At 43.3% G+C, this 24,615-nt stretch overlaps 1 protein-coding gene across 1 annotated transcript in view; it reads left to right on the forward strand.

The window, feature by feature from the left end:
* LOC139228902 (transmembrane protease serine 9-like) overlaps positions 1-24,615 on the forward strand; it is a 38,820-nt gene that overhangs the window by 13,762 nt on the left and 443 nt on the right. The window contains exons 4-9 of the mRNA XM_070860402.1: positions 787-979; positions 2,227-2,369; positions 9,310-9,415; positions 11,751-11,895; positions 14,463-14,607; positions 15,815-16,081. Of these exons, the coding sequence (XP_070716503.1) occupies positions 787-979; positions 2,227-2,369; positions 9,310-9,415; positions 11,751-11,895; positions 14,463-14,607; positions 15,815-16,081 (999 nt within the window). The remainder of the gene's footprint in view (positions 1-786; positions 980-2,226; positions 2,370-9,309; positions 9,416-11,750; positions 11,896-14,462; positions 14,608-15,814; positions 16,082-24,615) is intronic.

A 24,615-nucleotide genomic window follows, 5' to 3' on the forward strand; every position in this document is an offset into this window, starting at 1 on the left:
CCATAGTTAAATTGCCTTCCAAACTCATTGTTTGGGCCTATTTGTAAAGATTAGCCCTTATACTGGGGTGCTGCCAGGACCCGTGGAACTCTACCCCAGCACATCGCTACTTTTAGAGGGGAAGGTGGGAAAATTAGGGAAAGAAAACTACTTAGAAATAAGGCATTACATTTCCTCAGGACTCCCACCATAATTTCTGCACGAGTCCAACAAAATTCATCGGAAAATGAGAGGGACCCAGTTGCCGTGGATCCCTGTCTATTTCAAGATTTCCTGGTCAGGTCTGTGAAGGATGGAACCTCTGTCCACCCCTTAGAAGACCAATGGTGTCGGCGGCAGCCTTAGCGACAGAGCTAAGATAGTGTATCCCTACCCCAGGAGTACCCGTTGCCCTGCTCAGTCAGGACTTGGCATTGGACAGGAGGTCAGTGTGCAGCGTGAAATGGGACAGATCAGTCCAGATGACTTTAATGGGCCCAAGGGGAGGAGTCCAGATAAGGGGAACAGTCTGGATCCTCAAATAAATAACACAAACTTAAGGATCAGACCAGGGTTGATCTAGAACTAGAATTTAAAAAATAATTATTCTGTAACTAAACCAACACACATCCATGCATTATAAAATAAAAATAGAAATTGCTGGGATTACTCAGCAGGTCAGGCAACATCTGGGGAGAGAGAACCCTCAGGTCGATGACATTTCTTCAGAACATACATCCATTTATGTTGTATTACATACTTCCGAGGTATTTTTTTGTCAATAACATTTAATGTATTTTGTTTCAGGGAGATTCTGGTGGGCCACTATTATGTATGATGAAGGCCAAAAAATACATGTACAAGGGCATTGTTTCAGGTGGAACAGACTGTGGAGTACCCACCAGACCTGGCATCTATACCCGTTTATCTGAGAAATACCTCAACTGGATAACAAAGATTATCAGGATTAAAAACCATAACATAACAAAGGATCAGATCTAATGGTTAATTTATGGATAATTTGCAATGCCTTTCCTTTAAATGACAGAATTGCTGTTTACTTGAAATAGCCTTTTGAATATTTTTGTTGTATTTTTCCCAAGATTTCAAACATTGCATAAATGATTGCTGTAGAATTCTGTAAACTGAATGATAAAATGTGGAATTGGAGAATGGCTCAGTATAATTGAACATGTATCAGTTTGACAGACTTTGAATAATTGAGATATTGGGCCCAAGTTTCGAGCCGCGCCTAGAACGGCGCAGTCCCGACCTGGACGCCTGTTTCTCGCGCCACAAAGTGCGCCTAAAAAAACCTCCAGATTCTCCTCCTCCCTGCGGGTCCTCTGGCCCTCGACGCAGCACAGCAGGAGCTGTAGGGGGCGGAGCCAGGTTCCTGCGCTGAACACAGTGCTGGGACCTCTGCACATGCGCGTTACAGTGGGCGCGCATGTTCAGTAGCTCCAGGCGCCCAAAACTGTGTGGGAGGGGCCGAAGCACGCAGCCCCTAGCCCTGGCTGAATGGTCTCACTGGGTCTGCGTGCATAAGGCTCCTCCCACGGCCAGCTCCTGCTTCCTCCCGACCCGACTCGACTCCCGCTTCCCGCCTCCGGACCGGACCCGACACCGACCTGACTCCCGCTTCCCCCCCGCCCCCGGACCCGACCCGACTCCCGCTCCCCCTCCCCTGCCCCCGCCTCTGGACCGGACCCGACACCGACACCGACCCGACTCCCGCTCCCCCCCGCCCCCCCCCCCCGCCTCCGGACCGGCGCCGACACCGACACCGACCCGACTCCCGCTCTCCCCTCATTATTTTTGGTATAAAAAGTTTATTGCAGTGAAACATTTCTGTTCATCCTACATGATATAACTACAGTGTAATTTTTTTATGAAAACTAAGGATTGCACAAAACTAGATCAAGAACCAAGTCAACTGAAATTTGACTTATCCAGACTTATCACAGGAGGAGAAATTGGAACTCATTGCACCCAAAATGGTGGCAGGGGAAGGTCCAATTTTGAGGAGTTATGTTCCGCAATGTAAGGGAGCTGCAATATGTCCAATGCCATTTTGGCTTGGCCAATATTAAGGCATCCCTAGCAACCTTAAACCACTAAACATCTTTTGATGCGTCCTTTTCGAAAATTGGTCAGCGCTGAGCAGAGCATGCACCAGGAAAAGCTCTTCTCAGTTTTGCCCGTTCTTGCTGTGGCCAAACAAAAAGGTAAATTTCTTTCCGTTAGCTTACCTTCATGCTGAGGAGATCTACCAGAATGGTACCAAGGATGAGGGTCTTCAGTTATCTTCACTGGTGTTCGCCCTAGAGCAGAGAAGATTAAATGAAGATTTAATAGAGGTGTTCAAAATTATGAGTGATTTTGAGAGAGTAAATCGGGAGAAACTATTTCAGTGGCAGGAGGATTGGTAACCAGACTTAAGATAATTGCTTTACCTAGCAAGTTTCATGATCTGGAATGCATTACCTGAAAGAGTGGCGGAAGCAGATTCAATAGTAACTTTCAAAAGGGAATTGGATCAATACTTGAAAAGGAGAAATTTACAGGGCTATGGGGAAAGAGCAGGTGAGTGGGAATAATTGGATAGCTGTTTCAAAGAGCTGGCACAGACACAATGGGTTGAATGGCATCCTTCTGTGCTGCATGATTCTATAAGGAGCAGGAGGAGCAGAGTGCTGCCTTTGTGTCAGAGACTAATGAGGAAAAATTGCAGTAAAACATTTTTAATTTTTAATTCACTTTTAATTATAAACTGTTTCAGACTGTTAATTTGAACTAAACTATGTAAGACCCACGGGATAAAAGAGCACCATCCATGTGTGAACATTACATAAGCAGTTGAAATTCATTTGTGCCATATTGCAGTAGAGCATCTCATTTACATGGGTGTCTACATCTTTAGGAGGCCCCCTTACAGAGGCACCCCTCACCCCGCCCATCCTGTGTAAGAAGCCACATAGAAAGAAAAATCACCCTTCTCTGGCTTGGAACCCCAAACCTGGATGAGGCCCATCTATGCCATGGTATGCCACATCACACTGGGCTTCTCCAGGGACCAAGGAAATTCCAGGCTTGGGATTCTCTGGATTCTAAAACAGGAGAGGAATATGGGAATTCCTGACCATAGGGCCTAGGTGGCTGAAGGGATGGATGCCAATGGTGGGGCAAAGGGAGGGGGATGCACAAGAGACCACTGTAAAATGAGTTTTGGGGGATTAGAGAAATAAGGATGAGGAAGCCCTGAAGGATATAAACAGGAAGATCAGAATTTTTAATTTGAGCTGTCAGGGGACCAGGTGTCAATATAGGGCAGCGAGAACAGAGTGGTGGGGCTTGATGCAATAGGTTACAAGCAGCAGAATTTTGGATGAGCTACCCTATAGATAGAGGTACCTAATTCAGTGAATGCCACTCCAGGATTCACCATATTTGGAAGCAAATGAGAAGTTCAATGGCATCAGATGAAATGTGAAGGTAAGTGTATTCTTCCTTCCTATAAGGTAAGGACCCAATGTAAATGTTCACCTATTGCACCCTAACAGAGACAATCCCATATAATATTTTAAGGTTTACCTGCTGAAGAGTATGGGCATGAAAAATACCACATTGGAACAGGAGTAAGCCATTTAGCTTCTTCAGCCTATTCCGCCATTCGACGAGATCATGGCTGATCTGTGACCTAACCCGATGGGCTCAAATTTCCACAGGAGTTGCGCCGCTTTTTGTCGTGCAGTGTAAGTCAATTAGTTAGGTTTTTTTTTAGTTTCATTTTTTTCCTCCAAAAGGGGGCGTGACCAGCCACTTATGCCAGTTTTGGCCATAGAAGCAAATTTGGCCAGCTAAAAGTTACTCCAAACTAACTTAGGCCAATGTATGTGGCCACTTTTGTAGGCACTGAAAAACCTTACCTACATTTAAGAAATCAGAATAGGTAGCCAAAGATAGAGCGAGGGAAGGTGAGTTAGAGGATTCTAAAGCACTAAACACCTTCACAGCTTTAGCACAACATCAAAACAACTTCAACACAACATCATCAAAAATAAAGGAAAGATAAATCAGCTACTGAAAATAGAGCAGTCCTGCCTTGCCGACTACAGAACGCACCGGCTAGCCCTTCGGCCAGGGCTAGGGGCGGCAAGCACGCATGACTGTAGGGGTGAGGGATGTTTTTTTTTGCTGTTGTTCCTAAATGTTGTGTGGTGATAAAAGAACATGATTCAGTTTTAATGCAAAAAATCTTTTATTGGAAAGTTTCCAATGCACTTCAACAACAACAACAATAACAGCAAAAAAAGGCTGCACCCATCTCTCAACCACATATCGGGGAATGTGCACATCCTCATAGTGTCGGTGATGGTGGTGGTGGGGGGGAGGGGAGGTGGGCTGGGGGCCCGGCTTGGATCTCAACAGAGGCTGGTGTGGGGATTGCAGTGGGAGTGGCATTTGATTTCAGGCCTGTGTGCCCATTGTAGTAGCTAGTTCCCTCATGGCCTCTGCCATCATTTGCACTCCCTCTGACATGCCTGCCCTCAGTTCCCGTCTCATTGGTGATATTTCTCCCGACAGTGTCGCAATCTCATCATGCACCCCACTGACAGCGGCCACGAGTGATCGAGTAAGGGCATTGGTCTCCTCACCCAATGACATAACCTGATGTACATCTGATGAAGGCTGCATCTCAGGAGAGACTGGTCGGCTTCTCCTTCCCCTTGCCGTGGGTCTCCATAGCGGCATCCTTCCAGTGCAAGGCGCAGGCTGGGACGGTGGGGCCCTGGATGTTCCAACCTGCTTTCCACCACCGCCACTGGGACCTACAACCTCATAAGGTGTGAAACCAAGGAATAGCAGAGCTCATGGAGGTGTTTGGCAAAGCGATGCCCTGTACCATGGACTGATCCATATCACGATCAGCATTCTCCCGTGAACGCAGAACCATGGACCCCTTCTCCCCCCACCCACCTTGGTCTGGAGCAGATGCACCTGGATCTTCTTGTTGATCTTCAGGATGTTCAGGATTATCTTCTTGTTCTGCAAAATACAACTGATCAGTCAAATGGTTAGCAGGAAAGGAGGGGGCAGAATGGGTGGAATGAGTAGTCTCACGCATAGCAGGCCAATCAGCAGATTGATTTGAAGGGTGACGATGCATTTTCATGATTGACCTTCACCCTCGCGTGTGGACCCAGCTTGTGCAGAGCTGATTCTTTTTCTGCAGGTGCGACTCAGCAAGGCAGCGACCCTGGGTTCCAGTGGTGGTAGTTGCCGCAGATTTTCTGGCCCTCCTACTGTTCTAGTTCTCTCCCTTTTGTTGTGGGCCAATTTCTTCTGCAAAGATGAAAATATAATTTTTGCCACATGGTGAGCTTCTGATGGATGGGACATATACAGATGATCACAGTAACAATTGCAATTCCATTTAAAACTTACACTCACTACTTGACCAACATCCTGCCATTTCTTTTTACACTGGCTTCCAGTTCTTACAGTCTTCGCCCCTGCAGAGAATTCTTCTCCAACTAGGTTCCAGCGTCTCCTCATTTCTTTGGGTGGAACTTTTGTGGGACTACTCTTACTGATATGCAGCTCCTGCCATCTGTCCTCAATGGGAGTGATTAGTTTCTCCACCTTCTCATGCAAGAAGTTCTTCGTCCTTGTTGCACGCTCTTGTGTCATTGGTGTATTGGATTTACACTCAGATGATCTTGAAAACACACAGTTCTCACCTTTCATGCATCTATGCAGCACTCCTTTCCACTCCCTCGGCCACCCAAAAATCACAATTCACATCTTATCTTCTAATATAGCCCACTGCCAAAGCTGCTGAAGCACTGAGGACGCTCTCCCTTTAAATGGCCGATTGCCAAAGTTCCTGCCCCATTGCGCATACGCGCACGCACAAACGGTCATGCTTCCTTCTGCCGGCACGCGAGGACACGCCGGGTCCAAGCCCTGCCCCTCTGCTGGCTGTGCTGAACAAGCGCGGCCCAAGCTCCGCCCCCCGCAGGTTTCTCAGTGCCACCCATGGGACCACAGAGATCCAGGAACGGCCAAATTATCCCGGTAAGTTTTCGGCGCGTTTTTTCCCCCACGAAGTTGCCGCACCACATCTAACTACTCCGCTCTAAACGACTGGGGAAATTTGGGGCCCATATATCCACCTTTGCCCCATATCCCTTAATATCATTGTTATAAAAAATCAATCACTCTCAGATTTAAAACTAGCATCAATTGCTGTTTGCGGAAAAGAGCTCCATACTTCTATTACCCTTTGTATGCAGAAGTATTTTCTAACTTTACTTTTAAAAGGCCTGGCTCTAATTTTTAGACTATGGCCCCTCATCCTAGACTCCCCAGCCAGCAGAAATAGTTTCTCTCTAACTACCCTATCAGTTTCAGTTTCAAAAATCTATCTAGCTCAGCCTTGAATATACTCAATGACCCAGCTCCCACAGCCCTTTGGGGTAGAGAATTCCAAAGATTCACAACCCACTTAGTGAAGAAATTACTCCTCATCTCAGCCTTAAATGGCCGACCTCTTATCCTGCAACTATGACACCTAGTTCTAGACTCTCCTGCCAGAGGAAACAAGCTCTCAGCATCTACCCGGTCAAGCTCCCTCAGAATCTTGTTTCTATTCTTATATGGATATAGAATCTTATATGTCTATTCTTATCCATCTAATTGTAGCCAGTGAATCACTTGCAGTGGCTTCTCTTCCCGCTCCCTCATTGTTACCTTTAGTGTTCCCAAGGATCTTTCCTTGGCCCCTCCTATTTCTCACCTACATGCTGCCCCTTGGTGACATCATCCGATAACACAGCGTCAGTTTTCACAAGAACGCTGACGACACTTAACTCTACCTCACCACCACTTCTCTCAAACCCGCCGCAGTCTCTAAATTGTCAGACTGCTTGTCCGACATCCAGTTCTGGTTGAACAGAATTGTTTTGCAATGAAATATTGGGAAGACTGAAGCCATTGTTTTTGGTCCCCACTACAAAGTCTGTTCCTTAACCATTGACTCCAACCCTCTCCTTAACATCTGTCTGAGGCTGAACCACATTGTTCGCAACCTTTGTGTCATAGTTGACCTAGAAATGAGTTTCTGACCACATATCCGCGGCATAACTAAGACCGCCTATTGCCCGTCTCCGCACTTGCCTCAGCTCATCCGCTGCTGAAGCCCTCATCCATGCATTTGTTACCTCTAAACTTGATTATCCAACGCACTCCTGGTTGGTCTCCAACATTCTACCCGATGTAAACTTGAAGCCATCCAAAACTTGGCCGCCCGTGTCCTAACTCGCACCATATCCCGCTCATCCATCACCCTTGTGCTCGTTGACGTACATTGGCTCCTGGTTAAGCAACCCGTCAATTTCAAAATTCTCATCCGTGTTTTCAAATCCCTCCATGGCCTCGCTTCTCTCTATCTCTGTAATCTCCTCCAGCCCCTCACACCATCCCCCTCTCTGAGATATCTGCGCTCCTCTAATTCATGCCCTCTTGAGCATCTCTGATTATAATCACTCAACCATTGGTGGCTGTGTCTTCTGTTGCCTATGCCCTAAGCTCTGGAATTCCCTGCCTAAACCTCTCTGCCTCTCTACCTCTCTTTCCTCCTTTAAGACGCTCGTTAAAACCTATGTCTTTCCTGCCCTAATTTCTCCTTGGGCTTGGTGTCAAATTTTTTGTCTTGTAATACTCCTGTGATACATCTTGGGACATTTTACTACATAAAAGGAACTATATAAATACAAGTTGTTGTTGTTGTCAATTAGATAACCTCTCATTTTTCTAAACTCCAGAGAGTACAGGCCCAATCTACTCAATCTCTCCTCATAGGACAACTCTTTCATTCCAGAGATCAATCTAATAAACCTTTTTTGCACCGCCTCTAAGGCATGTATGTCCTTTCTCAGATAAGGAGATTAAAACTGTGCACAATACTCCAGATGTGGTCTCACCAAAACCCTGTACAATTGTAGTAAGACTTCCTTACTCTTGTACTCCAACCTTCTAGGAATGAAAGACAACTTTTTATTTGCCTTAATAATTGCTTGCTGTATCTGCATGCTAACTCTCTGCATTTCCTGTGCATGAACACCTAAATCTCTCTGAACACTAACATTTAATAGTTTCTCACCATTTAAAAAATATTCTGTATTTCTATTCTTCCTACTAAAGTGAATAACCTTGCATTTCCCCACATTATTCTCCATCTGCCACCTTATTGCCCACTCACTTAGTCTATCTATATCCCTTTGTATCCTCCTCACAGCTTACTTTCCCACCTAGCTTTGTATCATCAGCAAATTTGCATACATTGCACTCAGTCCCCTCATCTAAGTCATTGATATAGATCGTAAATAGCTAAGGCCCAAGCACTGATCCTTACGGCACCTAACTAGTTACAGCCTGCCAACTGGAAAATTACCTGTTTATCCCTACTCTCTGTTTTCTGTCCTTTAACCAATCCTCTACCCGGTTTTCTGTCCGTTAACCAATTGCTATCCATGCTAATATATTAACCCCAGCCCCATGAGCCCATACCTTGCATAGCAACCTTTTATGTGGGACCTTATCGAATGCCTTTTGGAGATTCAAATATACTACATGCACTGGTTCCCCTTTATCTAGCCTGCTAGTTACAGTCTCAAAAAACTCTAATACATTTTTTAAACACGTTTTCCCTTTCATAAAACCATGTTGACTCTGCCAAATCATATTATGATTTTCTAAGTGCCCTATTACCACTTCCTTAATAAGGGATTCCAGCATTTTCCTGACGACTGGTGTCAGGCTAACTGGCCTGTAGTTCCTCATTTTCTCTCTCCCTCCTACTTAATTAAATCTATGAGAAATCAACTAATTGTAATATATGAATGCTTTGCTAATCTAGTAATAGTTTCATATTTTTCATAAGATTTAGGTATGATTACCAAAGGGTTTGTATCTATTGAGTTTGAAAATGTTGTTTACCTGTGTTTTTATTTTTTTATTCTCTGTCTCTTTCAATTCTACCCAAATGAGATAGGTTCTCTACCATGTATATACACATTGTGTATGGTTGGTCATAATATTTATGAACTTGTAAGAGCTTCAGTAATAGACTAGTTATGTTACACATTTTGTACTGATACAAAGTGCTTTTGTCTTTACTGTACCCAATGCATAATTTATTTTTGAAGTTAGTTTCTGGATTGAGATTTTATGCACACATTAGATTTCAAGGATCATGACCTTTGAGAAATGTTCAAAGTCATAATAATATAAATGGCCAACCACATCCTCTAATCTGTGTTAAAGATAAAGAACATTATCACTCGGTCTTCACCCACATACGGACCGATGAAAATGCTGTTCCCGGCTCTGTTCAGCTCTGCAACAATTATTTTCTTTCTACTACCGGGCTGTAAGTAAAAACATAGAGTTTCAACACTTTTATATGTTGGCTGAGAGCCTTCTTTTTATTTGTTATTATACTTAGTTTGATATATTGGAAGATTTATTATTAACCTCCACACTGGAAACCTTCTGAAAATCGCAAATCAAAAAAGCTCGTATGAAGCGTATGTGTACATTGTGTATGGTTGATTATAATATTTCTAAACATCTAAGGGTTTCAGTAATAGGTCAGTATTGTGACACATTTTGCATTGATGCAAAGTGCTTTTGTCTTTATATTGCTGCACAATGTGTACTGTGCCTTGATGTAAATTCATCAAACTGATACTTGAGCACATAGTGGCCCCAAGTTTCCACATGATTTGCTCCTGATTTTTAGGAGCAACTGGTGGGAGAACGGACTATCTTAGAAATCGCAATTCTCCACATTTTTTTTTCTGCAGTTCTAGTCAGTTAGAACAGTTTCACTTTGGAACAGAATTTTTTCCGGCCACTGACGCCTGATTTCAAGGTTTCCACAGTGAAAACGTACTCCAAACTAACTTAGAATGGAGCAAGTGAAGATTTCTGTAGAACTGAAAAAACCTTGTCTACACATTAAAAATCAGGCGCCGGTTACAAATTAGGCGTCCGGAATGAGGTGGGGGGGGGGGAAGGAAAGTCATTAAATTCTACAATAAATCCTTATTTATACTTATACAAATATTATACAAATAAATCCAACCTGAATAAACATTTATAAGCAAAGAAAAGGTTAAATAAACCATCTTCCTACCTGTGTGAAAGTGTTTCAGGCAGGTTCAGTCAGCTCAGCCGTGTGGCGTCATTCCCGCGAACGGGAGGGAGGGAGGGCCCGACCGACGGCAGGGGGGGGAGGCAGGGAGGAGGCAGCCGTTCCCGACGGCGGGCGGGCGGGGAGGGGGAGGGAGTGAGGGCCCGACCGACGGCAGGGGGGGGAGGCAGGGAGGAGGCAGCCGTTCCCGACGGCGGGCGGGCGGGGAGGGGGAGGGAGTGAGGGCCCGACCGACGGCAGGGGGGGGAGGCAGGGAGGAGGCAGCCGTTCCCGACGGCGGGCGGGGGGGGGAGGGAGTGAGGGCCTGACCGACGGCAGGGGGGGGAGGCAGGGAGGAGGCAGCCGTTCCCGACGGCGGGCGGGGGGGGGGAGGGAGTGAGGGCCCGACCGACGGCAGCGGGGGGGAGGCAGGGAGGAGGCAGCCGTTCCCGATGGCAGGGTGGGGGGAGGAGGCAGTGAGAAGGCTGCAGGAAGCCTCACAAGTTCAGCAGCCATTCCCGACGGCGGGGGGGGGGAGGCCGTCGGGAAACGGCTGCCTCAACTTTCTGAGGCTTCCTGCAGCCTTCTCACTGCTGCAAGAAGCCTCAGTGCTGATGGCAATGTGCTTTTATTAAAAAATGTTCAAAAATTAAACAGCTACAAAGAACTACAAAAATGGCCGAGTGCCAATGTTTCCTTCACACTGCGCGTGCGCAAACGCTCCAACGCGCACACGCAGGGTTGCCGGCACGAAAAAAACTAATTTAAATAGTACCCGCACCCTCCCACTTACAAAATCGGCGCGAGTGGCAGGCTCCGCCCCCTGGGCACCGCGCCAAGCTGCCATGGAGCTGCAGGGTGCTCGAGAATAGCGCGTTTTTTTTCAGGCGCCGTTTTCGTCGCGAAAAACAGGCACCCAGCTCGGAGGGGCGCCCGTTTTGTAGCGTGTGGAAACTTGGGGCCAGTGTGAGGCCAATTCAAGGCAGTAGAATTGCAACCAGTTGAAGCTAAGCTTAAAATGTTTAGATCTAATTTTCCGAGACCCTATGAGCAGATCTCTGCAGTAGAAAGTTCTGCTGTTTCTGGCCAGTAGGTGATGCAGAGCCAGGGATATTAAATGAATGTAGAAACCTTACATTGTTTTAATCACATAGCTGTTCTCCCATGTCTAGTATATGTTTAAGTGATTTGTCTATTCCACACGTATGGTGATTGTAATTAATTAAATCATCAAAAATATGAGTATTTGCTTGGTCAGTGCTTCAATGCTGGGTATGTTGGCCTGATCGAGAACACTGACGGTGGTGTGTCTGTCCTCCCAGGGCATTTGCAGGATGCAGGCCTACATATAAGGCAAGTGTGATTGACTCAATGCCCTCAGGGCAACTAAGGATGTGCAATGAATACTACTTGCCAGTTTTGTCCACATCTAAGGAATAAATGAAAGAAAAATACAAATGTGTAAAATGTCAATCAAATGCATTACCTTTGATTTTTTGATCATGAAGTGTCTGCAGCCTTCCCCTTCCCTTGTAGAACATCTATTTATTTATATTTTTTATCATTATAGACAACTGTGTGAAAATTATTGGAGGCCAGGAAGTTGTACCCCATTCAAAACCTTACATGGTGTCCATCCAGTTTCAAAATAAACATAAGTGTGGAGGAGCTTTAATCAAAACCAGCTGGGTACTGACTGCTGCACACTGCCAAAGGTAAGCTACAACAGATAAATGTATTTAAAAATAGTAATGTTACTGTGTGTAAAAATATTACAAGTTATCCCTTCGAGAAATTATCATGAACATGTGAAAAAGTACAGGGAAAGGTCAGTTGACCCATTGAGCCTGAACTGTCCCAGTTCTTAACCAGTAACTTACACATATCATCACCTCCATTCCCTCCTCACCCCCGTGCAGTTATGCATTCTCCTGGGAGAGTGAAAAAAGTAAGGAAATCCTTTGGCCAATTTAGGAAAAATCTCTGAGAGATTCTTCTCTGATCCACAAGTCCAATAAAGCAATCACCAAGAGACCACGATGTCTGGGCGACACATCCCCCAATGAACCAGGTCCCTTCTATATATTTTTTATTGAACAAAGATTTGCTACAGCTACCTTTCGAATGCTTGCAATCAACCCACACTCACTGCACATGCCGATAACTTATTCCAGAGGTTCCTGCGAAAAAAGGTATCTTCTAGCATCTAAACTCGTTCTATGCTTTTGTAATTTATACTTATGGTCCTCTGGTCCTCCTTAACCTATCTAACTCAAACAGTTTATCCACTTGGACAAGTCGAACCCTTTCATTTTTTTAAATACTTCAAACATATCTCATCAAAGCCTATGCTATTCCAAAGTAAAAAGCACTAGCTCTCTGTCTGTCCTGATAAGTAGATCTCTTATGCAAAATCTTTAGTTCAGTATAAGTTCATGTCATGGTGATTCTACTATGAAAAATAAAAAAGATATTAAGAAAATAAATTCCCATTTCAGTTTTCCACTGAATATCCAACCAGCAAACATGGGAAAACAATGAAGAAGTCATGAATTAACTCAATAATGCCTCCCACCAACATTGCCTGCTACCCTTCCCTGGAACCCTACCTTCCACCTGACCTATTGCTCACTCCCCAGCCTTTCTGTCTGAAGCGCATCAGCTATTGACTGTCACCTCAGCCTGTCCTTCTGCTGTTACCGGGCCTCCCTTCCTAAACCCATGAGGCTGCAGGACATTACCAGTAAGTGTAAGTCTCGAGGAATGATAGGCAGACTAAAAGTCTGTTTCCAAGTACAGAGTAGAACCCAGGAATTCATAGGAGTTATTGTGATTGTATGACTGTATGGAAGTTAAGACACAAAAATCTAGGCTGACATTCCAGTGCAGTACTGAGGGAGGGCTGTACTGTCGGAGGTGTCGTCTTTCGGATGAGACGTTAAACCTAGGGTCCGTCTGCTCTCTCAGGTGGACATAAAAGATCCCACGGCACTATTTTGAAGCAGAAATAGTGAAGAAATAGTTATCCCAATGTCCTGGCCAATATTTATCCTGCAATCAACCACTAAAAACAGATTATCTGGTCATTATCACATTGCAGTTTGTGGGAGCTTGCTATGCACAAATGGGCTGTTGTGGTTCCTACATTACAACAGTGATTGCACTTCAAAAAGTACTTCATCGCTGTAAGGTGCTTTGGGATGTACGGTGGTCGTGAAAAGCGCTATATAAATGCAAGATTTTTTTTCTTTTTTAAACCTCTCTGCCTCTCTCTCCTCCTTTATGACACTCCTTAAAACCTACCTCTTTGGCCAAGTTTTTTGTCATCTGTCCCAATATCTCCCTTTGTGCTTCGGTGTCAAATTTTGTTTGATAAGGCTTCTGTGAAGCACTTTGGGCCATTTTATTAAGTTAAAGACACTATATAAATGCAAGTTGTAAATGTAACAACAAACAATACTCGTCATCAAATTGCAAAGCTTACATGAGAAAACTGAATAACCTATAACACTGGGTGAGAAATGAAGGCTTAACTTAATGCCTTCAAAGCATGAGAATTACAATTGTACTACCACTTTCAACTGCAAAGAAAGAGCATTGGCTCTCATATGTGAAAAAAGTTCAAGTAGTTTCAGGGCTGAGCCAAGACCAGCAACAGATTTCCCTATCCAGTTAAGAACTTGATTTATATCAGCCTACTTCAGTAAGCTTGCAATGTGGAGAAAACTGTTCTACACTAATTTAGTTTCACTTTCATTTCATCTACACCAAACTGCACAATGAGCAATAACATCAGCATCTTATTTAAATTTGAAAATAAGTTCAGTGAAGTCCAGTTAAACCTAGGTTGTATTTAGATTCTGCATTGATCCCCACTTACAACAAACCTTCACATCTAATTACTGTATTACACGAGAGAGGAGGCTGCAAAAACCACCATTAGCTTAAAAATCAGTGGGGGTGAAATCACATTATGAAATATTAGTAAGCAATAACTGTGTAGAAGATTCCTTTGTCGACTGTTAAACAAAGGTATTAGCCCAATTTAACACTTTCATTAAATCAGAGGACAGCGAATTTGCATACAAGCACGTTTAACACATTTGATATTAGTATCGCACATTGTGATTGCAATAAAGTGAAGGTGACTGTATGTTTCCCAAGTCTCAGTACTATTATTGTCTGGTTCAGTCATTCATCCTACAGCGCCATCTGAACTACAGAAAATGTTAGTGAAAGTAACTAACCTGATTTTCTTTGTATCATTTTACAACAATAACAGTAAATTGAAAAACACCCGAGTAGTTCTTGGAGCTCACTCACTTTCAAATGAAGGCGATGGAAAGCAGATATTTGCCGTTAAGAGAATGATCCCACATAGTTTGTATAACTCAAAATTAAACACTAATGACATCATGCTTCTTCAGGTAAGACTATTATAATGTCTTTTTGTTTCTGATTATAATGTCTTAGAAATTTGTCCGCATCTTCCTTTAGTCACTAAGTGGGTGCAGGGAATGATCCCAGTACCAGAACGAGTGGGTTCGAGGCGCACCTGATAATGAGCCGCAGGCCTCGGTTAAATGAGACCGATGAGCGGCGGACACCTGCTGGAGATCCCGAGGCAGCTTGCTGGTAGAATTGAATTTTGGGTCACCTAGAGCAGCCCTCAGGCAGGTCGTTAAAGGGGATGCGATTGTGAGGCGTGACCGGGAAAGGGAGGGCAAGTGGGAGGGAGTGGGGTAACGAGGTAGTGTACAGGAAAGAGGAATGAGCAGTGGCCCGCAGAGGCTCATGATTTAATGTGACATCCCAGGAGGAGCACTCCTGATGCTTTTGGCTCCACACTCAGGTAAGTATTTTTAATAAACTTACTTCTTTGGTAGCTGCCTGTGTCAGGTCTCTTAAGGACTGCCTGTCAGGCTGCATGTAGACCTGGCTTTCCTGAAGGTAGCCAGCATGGCACCCACTGTGTTCAGGGCAACTCAATTTTGTAGATGTATCCTCAAACAGGCATTGGGCTCGGTATTGCAAAAGACATAACCCCAGTTTTAGGCACGAGTCCCGGTCCTATTTCTTTGCTTTTACCCATGTGGTGGGCAGCGCACTTCCAGCTCATAATGAGTACGTGCTGCCTGCCTGCCACATTGGAAATGTAGGCTCCCATTTTGAAAAATATCTGCTGTTAGAAGTCAAAGCAATCAATTCAAACATTTGCAAGTATAATTTTTTGTAAAACAAAATAAGAAATTAATCTTTCCAATAACAAATACTATGAATAATCACTTTAAAAGCTGGTCCTTGTATTGAAATATTCTAATAGTGAGTATATAACCTAAATGTGTTCAGTAACTGATGGAAGTATTGGGCAACTGTTGCTAATATAGTACAAGTCAAAACCTAGCATTAACCTGTGTAATGTTTCATTTTTTTTCTTTGGAATAAATTGCAACAATAAACAACAGCACACAATTATGCAGTGGCTGTTCAAAACTGGCTCAATAGCTACCCCTGTGTTTTGCAAATAACATAATTTTACAAAATCTAAAACACGCCCAGTAATCAAAGATGGGTTTGTCTTTGAAAAAGCTACACGAGTAAATGAAATATGTTCTTTTAAAAATGTAATTCCAGCTTAACGACACAGCGACTCTGAACAAGTTTGTGAATGTACTGAACCTACCTAACTCTGAAATGGATATCAAAGATGGAGCCATGTGTAATGTTACAGGTTGGGGGTTTACCAGATTTCGAAATGGGAAGATCTCAGACAAGCTGCAACAAGTGAATGTAACCATCATAGACAGGAACTTGTGTTCTGAATATTACGCCTATCACCCTGCAATAACAAAAGACGTGCTCTGTGCTGGTGACAAAAAAGGAGCAAGAGATTCCTGCTATGTAAGTATTTGTAAAGCATTTTGGGACATTATGCAGTCCTAAATACAAGTTTTTTCTTAAAACCTAACCTCGTTCACCTCTCTTAATCTCTTCTTCTTTGGCTTGGCATCAGTTATTTTTCTTATACCTCTGTGAAGTGCCTTGAGATAGTCTTCTCTACTGAAGGTGATTCATAAAGGAAATTGTTGTTGTTTAATCAGGACATCTAACCTCAGGTCCTGCCACTGCACCTTCTCTTTGTGATAGCAGCAATCCTGACATTTAATTTTCATCTGCTGCTTATCTGAAAAAGTGTTAAAAATGTGTGGTTTCTAAACAAGACATCAGGGTCACTGCAGTTTCATGCTGAGGACAGAGTGTGCTAGACATATATTGGCTTTACTACTTGAGATTAAGCTAGTTGCTTTTTTGGTCCACTTTCTGCCCCTACCCTCCTTTCCTGAAGGTATTGACTCCTTGTTCCAAACAAAAAAAATATTTGGCAAACCAAGCTCTGACCTAGTGCTGGATATGTCAGTTCATCCATCTTGCACTTTATCAGTTCATCTGTTTTGCATTTCAGTAACTGTACAAAGAAGCTTGCAATTAGCTACAACATGCAATGTTGCACAGAAGAAAGCAACAAGCAATGGCTCTGCAGAGACCTAATTGGATCTCACACATCCCATCTACAGCCAGTGCAGGTCCAGTCGTCTGCACTTACAGCATTAACATTGGCTATGGCATTTCTTTTTCTAATATTGAGTAATGGAGGTTCAAACAACATCATAAACCATCAAAATGAAGCACACAGCAGTTATAAAGCCTTTATATACCTTTTGCTAATAAAGAGGTATTAATCTTCAGCAAAGTTGTTTATCATCTACTGTGGCAGGTGGCAATGCACTTTATGAAGAATACGGCATTGCATGGTAAAAATGCCATGTCACTTGCACACAATGTCACTGAAACAAAAAAAATCCTTTCTTTATCGTTCTGTCAACTTTTTTCCCCTTTGATCCTCTCCTGGATATATTGATTTCTCGCTGGGTTACAATTCTGTGGCCACTGGATGCCCTCAAAGTACCTTGTCCAAGTGATCATTCTTCATATGTGAACCTATACAATAAGTGATAGCAGGCTATTTCACCAATCAAGCTCAATATGGCCCTTATACAGAGTTCACAACATGCACTTCCAGCAGGCGCTATTATATCGTGATCAGAAGAGGGAACACTAGCCAATTTTTGCCTGTCAAACCCAAGCACAGCAATGTCAAACCTAACACAGTGCTGATTGGGACCAGCTAGCTCAATTTAAAAAAAAAATCATTGTCTTAATCAGCTGACGGAGGCAGCTATTGAGTCAAACATTATATTCTTGTGTGACAGCCAGTGGCTCAGTTGATAGCACCCTCGCCTCTGAGTCAGTAGGTTAAGGGTTTAAGTCCCAGTCCAGAGGCTTGAGCACAAAAAACTAGGCTGACACGCCAGTGGAATACTGAGGGAATGCTGCACTGTTGAAGGTGCTGTCTTTCAGATGAGACGTTAAACCAAGGCCCCATCTGCTCTCTGAGCTGGATGTAACTGATCCCATGGACAGCATCAAACAAGAAATAAGGGATGTGTGCAATAAAGGTACAGCAGTAATCATGGGTGACTTTAATCTACATATTGGGCTAACCTAACCTAACTGGTAGCAATGCGGTGGAGGAGGATTTCCTGGAGTGTATTAGGGATGGTTTTCTCGACCAATATGTCGAGGAACCAAGCAGGGATCTGGCCATCCTAGACTGGGTGATGTGTAATGAGAAGGGACTAATTAGCAATCTTGTTATGCGAGGCCTCTTGGGGAAAAAGTGATCATAATATGGTAGAATTCCTTATTAAAATGGTGAGTGACAAAGTTAATTCGGAAACTAGGGTGCTGAACTTAAGGAAAGGTAACTTCGACGGTATGAGGCGTGAATTGGCTAAAATAGACTGGCAAAGGATACTCAAAGGGTTGATGGTGGATAAGCAATGGCAAACATTTAAAGATCACATGGACGAACTTCAGCAATTGTTCATCCCTGTCTGGAGTAAAAATAAAACTGGGAAGGTGGCTCAACCGTGGCTAACAAAGGAAATTAAGGATAGTGTTAAAGCCAAGGAAGACGATAAAAATTGGCTAGAAAAAGCAACAAACCTGAGGACTGGGAGAAATTTAGAATTCAACAGAGGAGGACTAAGGGTTTAATTAGGAGGGGGAATATAGAGTACGAGTGGAAGCTTGCTGGGAATATAAAAACAGACTGCAAAAGCTTCTATAAATATGTGAAGAGAAAAAGATTAGTAAAGACAAACGTAGGTCCCTTGCAGTCGGATTCAGGTGAATTTATAATGGGGAACAAAGAAATGGCAAACCAATTGAACCAATACTTCGGTTCTGTCTTCACGAAGGAAGATACAAATAACCTTCCGAAGGTACTAGGGGACAGTGGGTCTAGTGAGAAAGAGGAACTGAAGGATATCCTTATTAGGCGGGAAATTGTGTTAGGGAAATTGATGGGATTGAAGGCCGATAAATTCCCGGGGCCTGATAGTCTGCATCCCAGAGTACTCAAGGAAGTGGCCCGAGAAATAGTGGATGCATTGGTGATCATTTTCCAACAGTCTATCGACTCTGGATCAGTTCCTGTGGACTGGAGGGTAGCTAATGTAACACCACTTTTTAAAAAAGGAGGGAGAGAGAAAATTATAGACCGGTTAGCCTGACATCAGTAGTAAGGAAAATGTTGGAATCAATCATTAAGGATGAAATAGCAGAGCATTTGGAAAGCAGTGACAGGATCGAACCAAGTCAGCATGGATTTATGAAAGGGAAATCATGCTTGACGAATCTTCTGGAATTTTTTGAGGATGTAACTAGCAGAGTGGACAAGGGAGAACCAGTGGATGTGGTGTATTTGGACTTTCAAAAGGCTTTTGACAAAGTCCCACACAAGAGATTGGTGTGCAAAATCAAAGCACATGGTATTGGGGGTAATATACTGACGTGGATAGAGAACTGGTTGGCAGACAGGAAGCAGAGAGCCGGGATAAACGGGTCCTTTTCAGAATGGCAGGCAGTGACTAGTGGAGTGTCGCAGGGCTCAGTGCTGGGACCCGAGCTCTTTACAATCTACATTAACGATTTAGATTAAGGAGGGAGAGAGAAAATTATAGACCGGTTAGCCTGACATCAGTAGTGGGGAAAATGTTGGAATGAATCATTAAGGATGAAATAGCAGAGCATTTGGAAAGTAGTGACAGGATCGGACCAAGTCAGCATGGATTTATGAAAGGGAAATCATACTTGACGAATCTTCTGGAATTTTTTGAGTGTAATATCTTCAAGTTTGCGGTGTGAGCTGTGAGAAGGACGCTAAGAGGCTGCAGGCTGACTTGGACAGGTTAGGTGAGTGGGCAAATACATGGCAGATGCAGTATAATGTGAATAAATGTGAGGTTATTCATTTTGGGGGCAAAAACACGAAGGCAAAATATTATCTGAATGGGAGCAGATGAGGAAAAGGGGAGGTGCAACGAGACCTGGATGTCATGGTTCATCAGTCACTGAAAGTGGGCACGCATGTACAGCAGGCAGTAAAGAAGGCAAATGGTATGTTGGCCTTCATAGCTAGGGGATTTGAATATAGAAGCAGGGAGGTCTTAATGCAGCTGTATAGGGCCTTAATGAGGCCTCACCTGTGTTCAGTTTTGGTCTCCTAGTCTGAGGAAGGACGTTCTTGCTATTGAGGGAGTGCAGCAAAGATTCACCAGACTGATTCCAGGGATGGCTGGGCTGTCATATGAGGAGACTGGATCAACTGGGCCTTTATTCACTGGAGTTTAGAAGGATGAGAGGGGATCTCATAGAAACATATAAGATTCTGACGGGACTGGACAGGATAGATGCGGGAAGAATGTTCCCGATGTTGGGGAAGTCCAGAACCAGGGAACATAGTCTTAGGATAAGAGGTAGGCAATTTAGGACTGAGATGAGGAGAAGCTTCTTCACTCAGAGAGTTGTTAACCTGTGGAATTCCCTGCCGCAGAGAGTTGTTGATGCCAGTTCACTGGATATATTCAAGAGGGAGTTAGATATGGCCCTTACGGTTAAGGGGATCAAGGGGTATGGAGAGAAAGCAGGAAAGGGGTACTGAAGGAATGATCAGCCATGATCTTATTGAATGGCGGTGCAGGCTCGAAGGGCTGAATGGCCTACTCCTGCACCTATTTTCTATGTTTCTATGTTTCTATTTCGAAGAAGACCTCCGGAGTTATCCCCGGTGTCCTGGCCAATGTTTATCCCTCAGTCAATATCACTAAGATAGATCATCTGGTCATTATCACATTTCTGTTTGTTGAAGCTTGCTGTGTACAAATTGGTTGCTGCACTACAACAGTGACAACATTTTAAAAAGTACTTCATTGGCTGCAAAGCACTTTGGTACGTCCAGGGGCCTTGAAAGCCGCTTTATAAATGCCAGTCTTTCTTTCTGCTCTTGCTCTTTTCCGACCTTGCAGTAAACTCTGACTGATGTTTAAGTACAATAGTTGTTATTTAACATCTGCAAAATGTTATTTTATGAAAAGCTAAAATTATCAGAGTAGTTGAAGATATTTTCACACTTAGTAAGCAGATTGATCTTGGCATGTCTTGCGAACTTACGAACATAAGAACAATGATGGACAGGTAAAGACCATCTGGCCCATCGAGCCTGTCCCACACAATAGCCAATTTGGGAAAGAAAATCTGGGAAATTCCTCTCCGACTCATCTAGGTGATCGAAACTAGTCCAGGAGATTACTCTGACCATTAAATTCCCTGCAGTACTTACCTTCTGGCAGAGTTCATCTTTGCCACAGCCAGAAACAAATCCACCTTTTGCTTGAAGGAATTCAGTGAGTCTGCATCCACCACATGAGAGGGCAGCTTGTTCCAGAGGTCTACTCTTCTCTGTGAGAAGAACCATCTCCTGACATCTAATCTAGATCTAGCCTTATACAACTTAAATGTGTGCTCTCTGATCCTGCCCAACCTATTTAATTGAAATAAATGATCAGTTGGAACACTGTCTATTCCCTTCATTTACTTATAAACCTCAATCATATCCCCCCTGCTCTAAGGTAGAGTCTCAACTCTTTTAACCTATCTTGTTAACTAAGATGCTTAAGAATTGGAATTAGTCTCATGGCCTTCTTCTGCACCCTTTCCAGTGCCTCAATATAACCCACCATGTGAGGAGACCAAAACTGTACACAGTATTCCAAGTGCAGCCTGACTAAGGTCTTGTACATGGACAAAACAGTACGCCTCGTCTTATACTCAATTGTCCTATGGATACATCCCAACACCCTATTTGCTCTAGCTATCGCTGTACGGCATTGTTCGTGTATCTTTAAGGATGTATGCACTATAATGCCCAAAGCTTTTTCTATCGCCACCATCTTTAATGCCTTTCCCTGTCGGGTGTATGAATGTTGAGCATTTGCCCTGCCCACATGCATAACACTGCACTTATCTAAGTTATATATCATTTTCCAGTCCTGAGCCCAGTGTCCCAACACATTAAGATCTGCCTGAATCAGACGAGCCTCTTCTACAGTTCTAGCACTCGCACAGATCTTGGCATCATCTGCAAATTTGCAAATTGTGCCGCCAACCCCTGAATCCAGATCATTAATAAAAATAATAAAAAGCAACAGTCCCAACACTGATCCCTGCGGAACACCACTGGTGACCAGTCTCCAAACAGATCCAAATCCATCTATAACTATTCTTTGCCTGCGTCCTGCCAGCCAGTTCTCTACCAGCTCAGTATATTTCCACTAATACCAGAGGCTCCGATCTTATAGAGAAGCCTCTTGTGCGGTACCTTTTCAAAAGCTTTTTGGAAATCTAAGTAGACAATGTCTACTGGGCTTCCCTCATCCACCAACTTTGTAACTTCTTCAAAAAAACAATTAGATTTGTGAGACATGACCTCTTTTTTATGAAGCCATGTTGGGTGTCCCTAATATGTCCCTCTCTATCCAAGTATTCACATATTGCATCCCTTATGATTCTTTCAAGCATCTTCCCTATTACTGATGTTAAACTGACGGGCCTCCTCCTTGTTGGGAAGTGACTGATTATTCACACTGGAGCTGTGCTGGAAGTGTTACTATATATTGAATTACAGGCTATTTAGTTAAACAGGTTTATGCTGGTGATTGTACTCCACACGAGCCTCCTCCCACCTTACTTCATCTCATTCTATCAACATAATCTGTTCTCCCTCATGTACTTATTTAGTTTCTCCTTAAATCCATCTATGCTGATTGCCTCAACCACTCCATGTGGTAGCGAGTTCCACATTGTCACCACTCTCTGAGTAAAGAAGTTACTCAGTTCTAGTTCTTATTGGAGAAAGGGGATCTGATACCGCATGTAAAAGAGAAAGCTACATCCAGCAATAGCCTACAATAACACAGCGAATGTAAGCCCTGTGTGAATGACATTCAGTACGATACAATCTGCATCTAACACAAGTTATTTTGTTGTACTGGTTGTCCAAAAATAGCTTGACACTCCAATCAGGTTTCCTGTGCATTGGTAAAACTTTCTAGTGGAGTTCAACTTTCCTTGACAAATATTAGTGAAATAGAACATCAGTATTGCAAATATCTTTGTGGAAAATGTTCTTTTAATGTAAGCTTTAATACTTTTATTGAATTGAATTCATAAACTGAACCCAAAGTTAAGCTGCTTACGATTGGAACTAAATTGATCCACTGTGTCAAGGTTAATAATCTGATGCCCGAGACAATTAGGTTGGCAATAATCCAGGCTGCTTCTAATAATTGACTGGCCAACTTGGCTTATTGCTGAGACCTGGACAGATAGACTTGCCACAGGGGGCTGGGATTTTTTTCTCTTGAATCCAAATAACCCTACAAGCTAATATCATAAGAACATAAGAAGATAAGAAAATAGGAGCAGGAGTAGGCCATACGGCCCCTCGAGCCTGCTCCACCATTTAATATGATCATGGCTGATCCGATCATGGACTCAGGTCCACTTCCCTGCCCTCTCCCCATAACCCCTTATTCCCTTATCAGTTAAGAAACTGTCTATCTGTCTTAAATTTATTCAATGACCCAGCTTCCACTGCTCTCTGAGGCAGCGAATTCTACAGATTTACAACCCTCTGAGAGAAGAAATTCCTCCTCATCTTAGTTTTAAATGGGCAGCCCCTTATTCTAAGATTATGCTCCCTAGTTCTAGTCTTCCCCCATCAATGGAAACATCCTCTCTGCATCCACCTTGTCAAGCCCCCTCATAATCTTATATGTTTCGATAAGATCATCTCTGATTCTTCTGAATTCCAATGATTAGAGGCCCAACCTACTCAACCTTTCCTCACAAGTCAACCCCCTCATCTCTGGAATCAACCTAGTGAACCTTCTCTGAACTGCCTCCAAAGCAAGTATATCCTTTCTTAAATATGGAAACCAAAACTGTACGTAATATTCCAAGTGTGACCCTGTATAATTGTAACAAGACTTCCCCACTTTTATACTCCATCCCCTTTGCAATAAAGGCCAAGATTCCATTGGCCTTCCTGATCACTTGCTGTACCTGCATACTATCCTTTTGTGTTTCATGCACAAGTACCCCCAGGTCCCCCTGTACTACAGCATTTTGCAATCTTTCTCCATTTAAATAATAACTTGCTCTTCGATTTTTTTTTCTGCCAAAGTGCATGACCTCACACTTTCCAACATTATACTCCATCTGCCAAATTTTTGCCCACTCACTTAGCCTGTCGATGTCCTTTTGCAGGTTTTTTATGTTCTCCTCACTATTGCTTTTCCTCCCATCTTTGTATCATCAGCAAACTTGGCTATGTTACACTCGGTCCCTTCATCCAAATCGTTAATATAGATTGTAAATAGATGGGGTCCCAGCACTGATCCCTGTGGCACGCCACTAGTTACTGATTGCCAACCCGAGAATAAACCATTTATCCCGACTCTTTGTTTTCTGTTAGTTAGCCAATCCTCTAAGCATGCTAATATATAACCCCCAACATCGTGAACTTTTATCTTGTGCAGTAACCTTTTATGTGACACCTTGTCAAATGCCTTCTGGAAGTCCAAATACACTACATCCACTGATTCCCCTTTATCCACCCTGTTTGTTACATCCTCAAAGAATTCCAGAAAATTTGTCAAACATGACTTCCCCTTCATAAATCCATGCTGACTCTGCCTGACTGAATTATGCTTTTTCAAATGTGCTGCTACTGCTTCCTTAATAATGGACTCCAACATTTTCCCAACCACAGATGTTAGGCTAACTGGTCTATAGTTTCCTGCTTTTTGTCTACCTCTTTTTTTAAATAGGGGTGTTACATTTGCAGATTCCAATCTGCTGGGACCTCCCCAGAATCCAGGGAATTTTGGTAAATTACAACCAATGCATCCACTATCCCTGCCGCTACTTCTCTTATCCTAATACATAGGGTGCTATGATTAGTCAACAAC

This window comes from Pristiophorus japonicus, chromosome 2 (assembly GCF_044704955.1).
Source record: "Pristiophorus japonicus isolate sPriJap1 chromosome 2, sPriJap1.hap1, whole genome shotgun sequence".
In the NCBI taxonomy this organism is placed as follows: Eukaryota; Metazoa; Chordata; class Chondrichthyes; family Pristiophoridae; genus Pristiophorus; species Pristiophorus japonicus.